A 13413-nucleotide genomic window follows, 5' to 3' on the forward strand; every position below is an offset into this window, starting at 1 on the left:
GAGGCAGGAGTGGAAACTGCCAGGGCATCTTAATGTCTGAGCTGTATGAAGCTCAGAACATCTTGTCCTCCACGTTCTATGGGTCAAAGCAGTCATGGACTCAATCCAGCTTCAAGAGGAGAATATAACACACTCTATCTTGTAAGGCGAGGAGCCCATCTTTGTATAAAGGAGTGGTAGATTGCTTGGGGTCGTCTTTGAAGACTAGTTCCTACACCTAGTCACCTGTCTGAGTGTCATCTGCTTCCCCTATTTGATGAGAGTGATCACTCCTCTCTGTCAGGAACCTAGGGAAAATTAAATGGGGACACATATATAAAGGGGCAGCACAGTGCCTTCACCTTCCTTGCCCTCGGACTGGTGACAATAGCCTGGTATTTTCCACAGGACACTCCTGAGGGTGGACAGAAGTACATGGAGGAGAACCATAGATCTCTTCCTTCCCCAAGTCCCTCTTTACAGGTAAACCTGAGCCCTCCCCAGAACACCCGGCATCTTGACCCTGCTGACTCCAGAGATAAGGTCCCCGTGCTGTTGAGGTCAGATCCCTCCACAGAGCTGCAGACATTGCCAAAGTCAGCGCTCAGCTCTGAATCAGCACCACGGACAGCACCATAGCCCTTTCCGGGGATCCCCAGGAGCAGGTAAGCAGGGAGCGCCCCCTATAGGCGGTAGTCTGATCCTTTCTGGGGCAGAGGTGGGGGGTTGGTCACAGCGGACAGGACTTGGTAGCTAGGAGAGGATCTCCAGCACAGTCAGGGAGTGAGTGGGATTGAGTACACGATACCTAAGAGTCCAGGAACTCCCAGGGTTGGTACCAGCCCAGCCCTTCTGACCACAGATGCTGCAGCTGCCCTGCTGGGAGACAGTGAGTGGCCAGGACAGGGGTCCTTGGAGGAGGATGGGGCTGCAGAATGAGATTCCAGCTTAAAATGCAGGAAATGGTGATGGTGTGGGAGTGTCTACGCGTGCTCATACCTGCACTTTCCTTCTCCATGGTCACAGCACTGACTCTACTCTGGGTTTTGGGTGATAGTTCTGGGAAGAGGATAATATGGGATGGGCAGAATCATGAAGTTCAACAGAAGGAAACAGGCAGTAATTTTTTCTTTGTATACAAAGTCTTAAGAAAAGCTTATACAAAGCCATATTATTAAAGGCAACATGCTGGGATGACAAAACTACAGAGAAAAGCAAGAATCAATTGTTATTATAGGGAGGCTGGTCTTCTTGGAGAGAGCGGGGTGTGGATAAGGAGTGGGAACAAAGGGGCAGTCCTGGGTGCTCCCAACATTCTATTGCTTGGAGGGTGTTCATTTTGTGATGAATCACCGAGCTGTTCTTTTGGGGACACTTCTCTATATGTGTCCTATGTTGGCCCCAAGAAATGTTTAAAGAACATCAACATGGGTCTGAGGAGGCACCACCTCCCAGGATTCCCACCACTTCCTCCCAGCCCCCACCACACAGTTAAAATAACCTCCTGTGAATTCAGGTGCACATCTCTTCTCTCACAAAATCCTCACCATCCCTGAGTGTGGACGACCCTCAGGCTGGCCTTCCTCACTCTGTGTCTCCAGCACGTGTCTCCATGTCTTCTGGTCACAGGGAGCTCCAGGTGCTAGGACACGTATCCTTTCCCCACTGGACAGTGACTCTTGGAGCAGCATCCAGATCTAGTGTGTGACCTCATGAGCAGAGAGCCGTTCCCTACGATGTGGAAGCTGAAGGAGGGAGGACAGTCAGTCTCCCTCATCTTCTGTGTCCCTGAGTCCCTCCCCTGGCTGGACCAATCTCCACAGACATCTACAGCCCGTGACTCAGGAAGTCTGATTAGAAGGAACTCATTTTCACTTTGCAGAAAATGACCCTCTAAGGAGAAGGGCATCCACAAGGAAGCAGGAGATGGGGCTCAGGCTCTGCATGCGATGTGCATGTGAGTGAGCTCTCACCATCTCTGGTCCAGGGTCTCCAGGAGTGGGCTTGTGGGGATGGGAGGTTCACTCCATGGGCTTTCCTACACCTGACCGTGTGTGGTTCTGGAGCTCCTTCTCTGAGGAGGGTCACTGTTCTGGTGTTACCCTCATCTTCCTCTTGGAGTCTCCTGTAAGTCTTGCAACTTTCAGTTCCTGAGAGAGAACCCTGAGAAACAAACATTCCCTGGCAGATGCTGGCACTGCCAATCCCACACGTGTTTCTGCTGCTGCTCCTGCTGCTGGCCCTGCTCTGGTGGAGGGAGGAGGCTGAGGGCCAGAGGAAGATCCGGCAATATTACAGTAATTACAGGCTGCAAGTTCAGGAGTTGGTGACAGTGAAAGAGGGTTTGCGCCTGTGGATGCTCTGCACTGTCTTCTCCCCGAGGGATGGCTGGACTGACCCCACCTGGCTCTCAGCTACTGATTCCAGGAAGGGGCCAACAGACCAGGATGCTCCAGTGGCCACAGACGATGCTGCTTAAAAAGTGCAGGAGGAGACCCAGGGCCTATTCAACCTCCTCGGGGACCCCTGGACCTACGATTGCTCCCTGGACATCAGAGACGCCAGGAGGATGGATCATGGAAAACACTTTTTTAACGTGGAGAGAGGAAGTACAATATTGATGTATGTATTTATCCATCTCTTTGTGTGTGTGTAGGAAAGGAGCAGGCTCCAAGAGACACCACAGGGGGAGGATGTAAGGGCCCCAGGGCACAACTGGGAGGAGACATTCCTCTTTGGATGGGTCGAGTGTACAGAATGTTGGAGTTTAGAGAGAGAAGCTGGACGAAAGTCTGAGGCCTCCTTCAGGGTCGCACCTCAGACCCTCCTTCCTGATCCCTGTGTCTCCTGTCTCCTCACCAGCCTTGACCATCATGCCAGACATCCTGATCCTGGGGACTCTGGAGTCCGGATGCACCAGGAACCTGACGTTCTCTGTGCCCTGGACCTGTGAATGGGTCACACCCCCCAACTTCTCTTGGATATCAGCTATCCTCACCTCCCTGGACCCCAGGACTGTGGCACCAACCTCACTTGTCAGGTGAATTTCCCTGCAGCTGGTGTGACCCTGTAAGGGACCATTAGGGTTCACTCCTGGTGTTGTACATCTATACATTTAGACAAACATATATTGACATGTATTCATCACTATAGTATCATACAGAGTAGTTTCTTTGTCCCCAAAATAACTTTAGGCCATGTTTTAACGTCAATCTCCCACTGCCGCCCTGATTTCTCTCTGGAGCCCAGCTCCCTCCACTGCTCTATTCCCATGGGTAATGGCATGTGGTCCCCGCGCTGGACAGTGAGTCCCACCGAGGCTTTTTCAGAGGCACCCATCAAACTGTTGACAGTTGATGCCAGAGACACATCCCTCACCCTGGGTGTTGGGTTCCTGGGAGGCAGGGCCAGGCAGGATCAGGAGAGCTGTCTTGATCTGACCTGATGGTCTGAGTGCTCCCAGGTTTCACCCCCAACTGGAGGCATGAAAGATCACCTTTGACCCTGAGAGATGGGACCTGTGGAGGACAGGAGAGGAGATTCAGACTCCCTCCCTGGAAGGAAGGATAAAGTCTTTCAGCATCCCCTGGGGCTCTGTGTGTGTCTCTCTCTGCAATGGCCACAGAACCCAGAGCCTCACACTCCTGCTTCAGCCAGGTCTGGGGTCTGTTGCAGAGAGACCCTGGGTGGAGAAGAACCTAGGTCCTAGAATAGTAGGACTCTGTGGGACAGGAGTGTGGGGATGGATAGAAGGTGTCACAGGGACCGTATCTTTCTGGAGAAGGCTAAGGTCCTATGATGAGAGGGAGAACCCCGAGGCTGAACCCTGGATGGTGGGGGCGGGGTTCCCCTCTCTACATGATGAAGAGAAGACACATACCTGTTCAAAAAGATTGGAGTTCACTCCAAGCCTCTCCTCTCTGCGGAGGAACCAGAGACGACTGGCAGGAATCATTCAAGTGGCTGACAAGGGAGCTTGTGTCAATGCACTGCTTGCTCTCTGCCTCTGCCTCATCTTCTTCATGTGAGCTGGGTTGGATGTGGGCCAAGAGGTGGAAAAGAGGGACCTGGAGGGTTTGAAAGGGCCTATAGCAGGGTCAGGATGTGCAGCGGTGGTGAGAGTCCAGCTGGTGGCCCCCGAGCCAGGCAGACGTGTTACCAGTCTGGTTCCAGACACCCAGATGCATGGGAGGGGACCTTGTTACAAAGTCTTATTATGAAGGCTCCTGGGCTCACCTTGCCCTCAACCTGCATTAGTCCTTCACTCCAGCCTCAAAAGAGTGACCTGTGTCAAAGTTCCTGGTGCCTCCCATCAGCGTGAAGACCTGCAGGAAGTAAGTGGCCAGGAGTCCTGGTTGGGACTTTCCCTTGGTTCAGAGTGTGGTCAGGAGCCATAGGGAGGGATGCCAATCCAGCCTTAGGAAAATAAACCTGTCACAGGAGTCTTGGAGATTGGCGACTGTCCTAATGACTTAAGTGGTTGACCCGTGCCCATGTAAAATTTATATGTTAGAGATAGAGCCAGGAAGGAATGGATTAATTCATTCTCCATCACTCTCAGGCTTAAGATACTGATTCTTTTCAGGCTGATTGCCACAGTTTGCCCCATAGAGTAGCCATGGGCAGCAAATGTGGATTCATACAGCTGTCCAAGAAGGTTCCTGATGGAGAAGTGAATTTCGATCCATCCTTGAGAAAGAGAAAGGCACAAGGAGACTAGAACTTCAGCTCACAAGCTGGTGAAGCAAGCAGGCTCAGCAAGTCAAGGAGTCAAAGGGAAGATTTCTTGGACTCTCAAGGTCTGGAAGTAGTGCTCCTTTATTCAAATAGCATGGGGGCCATGGGCCCATGGGCAGTGAAGAGCTGCAGCATGGGGACAGGACCTATGGCCAGAACTTGCTTAATAGGTCTTGGTCTTCTATTATTGGATAGGGAAGTATTCCCAGCCAGACATTTTAAAACATATTCAGGCAAAGTTGACATAACCTCTTTATAAAGAAAATCAGCTCAAGCATTCCAACCTTTACAATCTTATCAACACTTAGACCTTTATATTTCATCAATTCAATTACAACTTGAATCAGGGTCTTAAACCTAGTCAGCATTTTCTTGTGTTTCCTTTTTAACTTGGCCTTTTCATAGATACCAATAAAAATTATGATGAGAGCTTTCACAATTTTTCTCCCCCCAATTTAAAAGTTTTCCGAATTTAACTGATCCATCGTCTGGCCAAATCGCTGAGTAGGATCTTAACAGCGACTCAACCAAAGCTTAACCAAGGACACAAAGAGGCGTCCCCAAAAGAGATCTAGAAAGTTCACTCCCAAAAATAGTCTAAGAAAGTAAAGGCCTTCATTGCACAGCAAGCAACAAAGGTTGAGATGACAAAGGCCCCTTATGAAAGCAATTGGGGCCTCTTATGACAAACTCCCCAGAGAGCTAACACAGCTGGACAAAGAGTGTGTCCTGGGACCCCAGTCTACACAACTGGCCACCAAGATGCATCCTAGTACATGCATCCTCTGATGGAGGAGACCAGAAAGGTCACAAAACCAAGCTCTCAAGACATAGAACAAGACAAAAAGCCCAGACAACAGGCTTATAGAGATGCCTGTGTCTTATGACAAACAACAAAAAGACAGAGACAAGGAAAAGTCTATCTCTGGGAGGAAAAGGATCTACAACCAGTGAGTACTCAAATCCTAGAGTCACTGAATCTGAGAAGCTAGCCTCACCAGCATTTTCTTCTGCTAATCTAAATTTAGAAGAGCAAAAAACTCAGCACTCTTGCTTCCATTGGAGCCTGCAGGCAGAGATCCGGGGGACTGATGTGGTAAGAACTCTTACCTCTTGCTGGCTCTCGTCAGGGGTCCGGGATCTCTCGGCTGCAGCAGTCCAGCACTGCACAGTGTCCAGCCAGTGAAATTTTATCCCGTCCAAGTCGCCAAACTGTTAGGGGAGGAGGACATTTCCTCTACCTGCTGTGGGTTCTTCTGGCCGGAGAATGAATTAAATTCACATGAGACAGAATAACAGGAGAAAATTAAACAAAGCTTTATAACATGTATACATGGGAGAGGCTCAGGCAAACTGAGCAATTCGCCAAAATGGCTGAAGCCCCCACCTTAAATATCATATCCAGCTAAAGACAAAGGAGGATGTTGGGGGTTGGGGGAGTCAGTTACAGGAGGCTGCCAGAAACAGGAATAAGATTATTATGCAGATTTAAGTCCTTGCATTCTGTATTGATAGGAGTTTCTAGAGATAAGGTCATCCCTGTTCTTCCTGGTACAGAGAGGGAGGGACCTTTACAGATGGAGATTTCCTTACAAATGTAAATGTCTCTTACAAAGGGTAAGTAAATTCTACTTTTCCGTTGTTTTCCTCTCTGCAAAGTAACAGTCCCAAATAATCATCATGTCAAAGAGACATATCTTGGGGTGGCCAATTCCAGGCCCCCACAGGAGACAGGCCCCATGGTGCAAGAGCAGCGCCAGCCTCAGCCAGCAAAGAGACCAGCCCCAGCAGAGGCCTGTGGAGCCCGTCCTGTCCTGGGGAGAGGGGGGGAAGTATGGCCAGGGTGAAGCAAGGGGCCTGCGGAGCTCAGAGCTGGTGCACGGAGGAGCAGCAGAGGTTCCTCCAGTTGCCAGAACTTTCCATTTCCTTTTCTCCTCCCGTCCTCAATATGGCCCCACCCTGCAGACTGGCCACTGGCCGCTGAGTGGACTGTGTCCCCTGTGGGCCAGAGCAGGGTACGCAGAGCACTTCACTTGCACAAACACATTTATCTTCTTGGGGACCCCGTGTAATAGTTTGCTCGAGATGACATAGCAAAGTACCACAGACCGGATGACTGAAAGAACAGAAACTCATTTTCTCCCAGTTCTGAAGGCTCGAAGTCCAAGATCAAAGTGTTGGCAGGGCTGTTCCCTTCTGAGACCTCTCTCTCTGACTTGCCGACGGCCGCCTGCTCCTCCTTGTGTCTTTCCATGGTCTTCCCTCTGTATATGTCTGCACCCTAATCTCCTCTTCTCGTAATGGCACCTGTCCTATTCAACTAGGGCCTTTCCTAATGACCTCATTTACTTTAATTACCTCCTTAAAGGCTTGTCTCCAAACACAGTCACATTTGGAGGTATTGGGGTTTAGGGCTTCAAGATCTGAATTTTGGAGGTGACACGATTCGGCCCATAACACCCTGTGAGCACAGGCACTGGACTATGCACAGAGTGGTTAAGCCCCTTCCCAAGTCAGCACAGCAAGCATTAGGGAGCCAGGCTAAAGCCTGGGCCATCTGGTTGCAGAGTCCATGCCTCTGACCCCCTCATTGGAGGCCTCAGATAAGGAAGTCCCAGGGCGCTGCTGACCATTGGAGCTGCTCGCTGAGGCTTTGACTCAGAATGACCACTGAGGAATGGGCAGGGCCAGGCACTGACCTGCAGGACTGCCCACCTCCGTCATCGTACTGGATTCTCTCACCGACGACGGCTGAGAATTGGGGACCCCTCCATGTGACAAGTGAGGAAAGTGAGGCCTAGAGGGGAGCAGGGCCAGGCCTTGACTCCAAAGCTGCAGCTTCCCGTCAATGTCATGCTGTGCTGTCACCTTGCTCCAGTTACCTGGATCTCAGGCCTGGCCTGTGCAGTCAACACCAGGATGCCAGGATCAGAGGGCTGCGGGCAGCCCAGAAAGCCCCCGGACCACGCATGGGGGTCACCTTGTGAGCTGATCTCGCCACTCTGGCCATTTACACCTGGGAGCTCAGCTTCTGGCTGCACAGAGCAATTGCGTTTCCTACGAGCTCCTACCTGCGCTTCCACCATCACACACTGTACTGACAGGAGCTGGAAGGGCCTGGGGTTGCTCTGCCTCCTCGGGTGTTAGAGACGTTCTCCAGGACAGAGACAAAGTCTGTCCCATTGTCCCTTTGGCTCCACTCCCCTGAAAGGAGTAGATGCTCGAGAGGCGATGGTCGTGTTCATTCATTCATCAGTCACCACCTCCCTCACCCAGGGGTGGGGGACCCCTCCCCTCTTTCTCCCCTTGAGGTTCCACCACCAGCCCCTCCTGCGTCCCACTGCTGGAGGGACGGCCCCTCATCTAGAGGCTGTGATTGTCCAGGCAGTGCCTGCTTTCCTGTTGTGGACAGCTGTGCGAGAGAGACAGGTCACAGGGAGGGAGCCAGGAGAAGAGGGTCGGGTCCTCCTTGCTCTTTGCGACCCCCACTGGGTCCCCATCTGGAAAGTAGGACTGTTTATTCTCCAAGGACCAGACCAGCTCCAACAGCACGTGAGTGTCAAGTTCTCCTTCTGCGGTCAATCACCTTTCTGACCTCAGCCGGGGCTACCTACTGGGGCTTCCTCTCAGTCCTGTGACACCAAGGCCCTGTGGCTCGTCCCCCCAAAGATGCTGCTGCTGCTGCTGCTGCTGCTGCTGCTGCTGCTGTTGCTGTGGCTGCCCCTGCTGTGGGCAGCAGAGTGGGGCAAAGAGAGCCGGGACGGGTGGCCAGGGCCCCAGGCTCATGACCTGAGATTCCAGCTGCGAGTGCAGGAGTCTGTGACGGTGCAAGCGGGCCTGTGTGTCTCTGTGGCCTGTACCTTCTCCTATCCCTCGGACGAATGGAGTGATGCTGACCCAGCTTACGGCTACTGGTTCCGAGAAGGTACAAATACAGACCACGGTGCTCCTGTGGCCACAAACAGCCCAGATCGTGAAGAGCAGGTGGAGACCCAGGGACGATTCCACCTCCTCCGGGACATTAGGAACTACACCTGCTCCCTGGACATCAGAGACGAACAGAGAGGAGATGAGGGGAAATACTTCTTTAGGGTGGAAAGAGGGTCTGATCCGAGATATAATTACAAAGAGAACCAGCTCTCTGTGCCTGTGTCAGGTAAGGAATGGGGACAAGGAGAGGACACGTGGATGGGTTCTGCGAGCCCCCAGGGTGGGGCTGGGAGGGGACCCCTGCTCCTCATCCTGGAAGGGACCCAGGGGGACAGGATGCTGAGGCTGGGTGGGGAGGAGACAGTTGCCCTGAGGCAGAGGTTGTTCTTAGGGTCACCCTTGGGGGCCCCACCTCCAGGCCTGGTCTCTGTCTCTCTCCTGCTCAGCTCTGACAGAGACACCTGACATCCACATCCAGGGGACCCTAGAAGCTGGCGACCCCAAGAACATTACCTGTACTGCACCATGGGCCTGTGAGAGGGGGACGCCCCCCCACCTTCTCCTGGGTTGGGGTGGCCCTCACCTCCCAGGGCCCCAAGATTCCCCGTACCTCGGTGCTCACCCTCACCCCACAGCCCCAGGACCATGGCACCAACCTCACCTGTCGAGTGACTTTACCCGGACCTGGTGTGAGCGCAGAGAGAACCATCCAGCTCAACGTGTCCTGTGAGTGTCAGGCCAGGGTGGCCGGGTCCCTGAGGGCAGTGGGTGTTGGGGAGGGGAACGGGGAGGCAGAGCCCAGGATAGTGGGTGCTGGGTCCTGCAAGCTGGCTCTGGGGAGGAAGGAAAGAGCATAACCGACTCCATCCGCTCTTATTTCTAAAGTTCTGTGGGGAAAGGGCCAACACCCACTTTCCTGTCCTTGAAAAGGGAACAATTATGTCTGTCTGTCCAGATGCGCCCCAGAACCTGACCATCAGCGTGTTCTGGAAAGAAGGCCCAGGTAGGGTGCAACCTCTCCTCTTCAGGGGCTGTGGTGGAAGCGGGGTCTGTCTCCTCCCTTCAGAGCAGGGCTGAGGTTCAGAGCTCAGACGGGAGAAAGGCTCAGGCCAGGTGTGGGCACAGCAGATGGGGGAAGCCCCCACTCGATCATCAGCTTACAACCTGGTCTCACCCCCGACCCTGCTCTCAGGGGGTTTGCATGGCCTCTTCCATGTCCAATGGATGTGCTGTCCCCATTCCAGGGACACATCCTCATCCCAAATCCTGCCCTCATTCCCCTTAGGATCTGGACCCTGCCTCCTCCTCCAGCTTCCCTGGATCATTTTAATGTTAGTGTCTAAAACAGGAAACGTAAAATGTGCCTCAGTCTGCTCAGGCTGCCATTGCAAAATGCCACAGACTAGTGGGGCTTAAACAGGAATTTATTTCTCACAGTTCTGGCGGTTGGAAGTCCGAGATCAAGGTGCCAGCCATTAGGTTCCTGGTGAGGGCTCTCTTCCTGTCTTGTTTACGGCCACCTCCTGGCTGTGTCCTCACAGGGCTGAGAGAGCCAGCTCCCTGGTGTCTCTTCTTATAAGGACACCAATGTCATCATAAGAGCCCCATTCTCATGACCTCATCTGACCCCCATCACCTCCCAAAGGTCCCTCCAGACACCTCCAAATACCATCACACTGTAGGTTAGGGCTTTGACACATGAATTTGGGGGAAACTCAATTCAGTCCTTAGCAAAATTTAGTGGGAATAAAAGAGTATTCAGAACCTGCGTACTTTCCTCTTGGTTATCTTCATTCATCTTCATGGCATATACATTTAAACACACACACATAGGTACACATGATACTATACACACTGCTCTGCATCTTTATTATCATTTTCAATAAATTTTTCGTGTGAAGCAATTTTAGATTTACACGGTACCGAGAGTTTCCATAACCCCTCTCCCAGCACCCCTCATTGTTGAAATCTCCCATCACCTTGGCACTTTTGTCACGACTAAGGAACTGACGTTGATACATTTCTGTGAACTGAACTTGCCTTTTTCTCAAACTTAGCCTATCGTGGAGATCCTCTGTATCAGTACATAGGAAACCGTTTTTATTCTTATTGGTGACTCCATAGTTTTCCATTTGGAAGAATATTATACTAGAAAGTACTTAATTGGTCCCCTGCTGGTGGAAAACTATGGCATTTCCGGTCTTCTGAGACAAATAATACTGCACAGAATGACTTGTACGAACATTCCCCACATCTGTGCGTGTGTCTGTCAGATAATTTTGTAGAGAGGAAAGTCCTGGATCAAAGGGTATGTGTGTAATTTTTACAGATGTTGCCAATCCCACTGCACGGAGGTGGTTCTGCTTCTCCTCCCCCCTGCAGTGTGTCCCCTGCCCTCTGAGCGTGTCTGTCCTCGCTGATCCTAAGTGGACTCATGGTCATGTTACGCTGCAGCATCATTTTGTGACTAGGCTGAATATCTTCCATTATGTTAAAGAACCATTTGTATTTCTTTGTGGACGTTTTCTTAATGATTTGAAGAAGCTCTTTTCATATTAAAGACGTCAGCTATGTGTTAGTTGAGAGGATTTATTTCTAGTCTTTTGATGGCCTTTTAACTTAGTGTATGGTGACCTCATCAGGCGAAAATGGGGAATTTTTTTTGTTGCATTTAGTGGTGTACTGATGTTGGCTCTTATAGTTGGCAAGAGCCAGTTATGTCCATCTTTTCCAAATTCTGGGTTCAGTGACTTCAAATTGGGTGCTTGGAATTGGCTACAATGGGAGTATTTACACCAAGAAAATTGGCAAATACACAAATCAGAGCTTTTCTTCTCCCCTCAATGAACAGGTTGTTACGCATTTACTAGTAAACCACTGGTGGCATTTACCAATATTTTCATTCATGCCTCTGACTTTTCCCTGAATGTGAGGTTAATATTACATTTAAATCTCCTATAATTTTTTTCCTAGCAGCCTCATATATAAACACTCCCAAACATGCTCACTCACTCAAGCCTTGCAGAAGTATTTGTTTCCCTGAGCATGCAAGTCATTTCACACCTCAGCTGTAGTTGCACCTCTTGTACCTCCCTCCACAAGGTCCTTCCATCAGCATCATCCTCTGGCCAGTTTCAACGCATTCTCATGCTCTGGTTAAGGCTCTCCTCCTCCAGGAAGCCTTCCATATTCTGAAAGTCTCAACGCATGCCTGTCCTCAGGGCTCCCTCAGCCTGATTTGTCCCCCTCATAAACCATATCAGATTGCTCTGTGAGTACCAGCTTTTGGGTATCTTGCCTACTAGACAGTGAATCCTCAGACACAGCTAAATTAGATAGATCTTAGTGAACCTTTATTGAAAGGCAAAATGGCAAGGCTCATAGAGGCAAATCTGGGATCTGCATCAGCACAGATGTCCAACACGGGAGGTGTGGGGACCAAAGTTGTTCAGGAGAATGCACAACGGCCCCTTGGAAAGGCTGCAGTGCCTGCTCCAAGCCCTGTCCCCTTGGGGGCTGACTGCAGGTGCTATGAGACCATCGGGCAATGGAAGAGAAGAAACAGATCTACATGATGCAAGGAAAGAGAGCGAGAGAAAGAGAGAGAGAGAGCCTCTAATGAGATCCTGGGCTCAGCGTTCTTTCTCTCTTGCCAGGACCTGAAACTCTGGGCAACGGCTCCTCTCTTCCAGTCCAGGAGGGCCAGTCCCTGCGCCTGGTCTGTGTCGCCAACAGCAACCCTTCTGCCATGTTGAGCTGGACCCGGGGGAGCCTGCGCCTGAGCTCTTCCTCACCCTCGAACCCTGGGGTCCTGGAGCTGCCCCGGGTGGAGCTGGGGCACCATGGGAAATACGTCTGCCGAGCTCAGCACCTGTTGGGCTCCCTGCAAGCCTCCTTGAGCCTCTTTGTGACCAGTGAGTGGGAACACACCTGGGGAAGGATGCCTGGGTCCTTGGGAGGAGAGAGGCTCTTCTGATCCCTCTGCTCTCTCTCCCCACAGACCCCTACAGCTGTTCGGTCCCTCCTGCTCCTGGGAGGGGGAGGCAGGGTCTGGGTGGCGTACTGGGGACTGTTCTTAGAGACATGGCCAGTGTTGAGATGGAGAGAACACTCGCACTTCACCACCTGGCTCATGGCCACCCCATCCTACTGCAGGAGGCCCCTTATTTATTTCTGTTCCAGGTGCTCCACAGAACCTGACTGTCCACGTCTTCCGGGGAAACAGCACAGGTAGGAGAGGCCTGGGTGGAAGTGAGGTCTCAGAAGTCTATTCAGGGGACAGAGTGGAGGGTGGACAGAATGCACTCACTCTTCATCCCTTCTCTAGTTCCGCCTCTGTCCTCCCCCCTCCCATCCCCTGGCAGGGTCACTGGGAATTCCTACTTGATCCTTCACCGTCACCTCTAGTTGCTTCTCTCTCCCGACCTTCCCTCTCCCCTCTTGGTCCCATGACATCTTTTCCCTGATTCCTTTCCTCTTCTCTGACTGTGCCATCTCCATCTCACACAAGGAGACTGAGTCCCCAGAACTCTGCACCAGCCTCTGGCTGCTTTCTGCATCACCCTGCAGCTCAGCTCATCCACGCTGGTGTTTGCAATCCAACCTCCGCCTTGAAGACAGTCACAAATCCCTGTCAGATCCAGATGGTCCTGAGTGTCCTGCTCTCCCCCTTCCCAGGCCACTCCCACTCAAGTCACCTGAGTCAATATGCTGGAAGTGACTTCAGACATCTCTGTATGTCACCCCACACTTCCCATGACTTGGTGA

General features: G+C 51.7%; 1 protein-coding gene across 8 annotated transcripts in view; it reads right to left on the bottom strand.

The window, feature by feature from the left end:
* LOC139073542 (cytoplasmic tRNA 2-thiolation protein 1-like) overlaps window positions 1-13413 on the bottom strand; it is a 28256-nt gene that overhangs the window by 7978 nt on the left and 6865 nt on the right. The window contains exons 3-5 of one of the 8 annotated variants that reach the window (XR_011522400.1): window positions 5827-5972; window positions 3358-3497; window positions 1089-1724 (exon numbers count right to left, since the gene is read on the bottom strand). Coding sequence is in view for 2 of the 8 variants with exons in the window: in XM_070558343.1 (XP_070414444.1) it covers window positions 9361-9479 (119 nt within the window). In the remaining 6 variants the exon portion in view is untranslated. Of the gene's footprint in view, window positions 1-1088; window positions 1725-1952; window positions 3498-5826; window positions 5973-9212; window positions 9480-11979; window positions 12214-13413 lie in introns of those variants that run through there. The other 7 variants (XR_011522404.1, XR_011522402.1, XR_011522403.1 and 4 more) reach the window with 7 other exon arrangements.

This window comes from Equus przewalskii, chromosome 9, assembly GCF_037783145.1.
Source record: "Equus przewalskii isolate Varuska chromosome 9, EquPr2, whole genome shotgun sequence".
Lineage (NCBI taxonomy): Eukaryota > Metazoa > Chordata > Mammalia > Perissodactyla > Equidae > Equus > Equus przewalskii.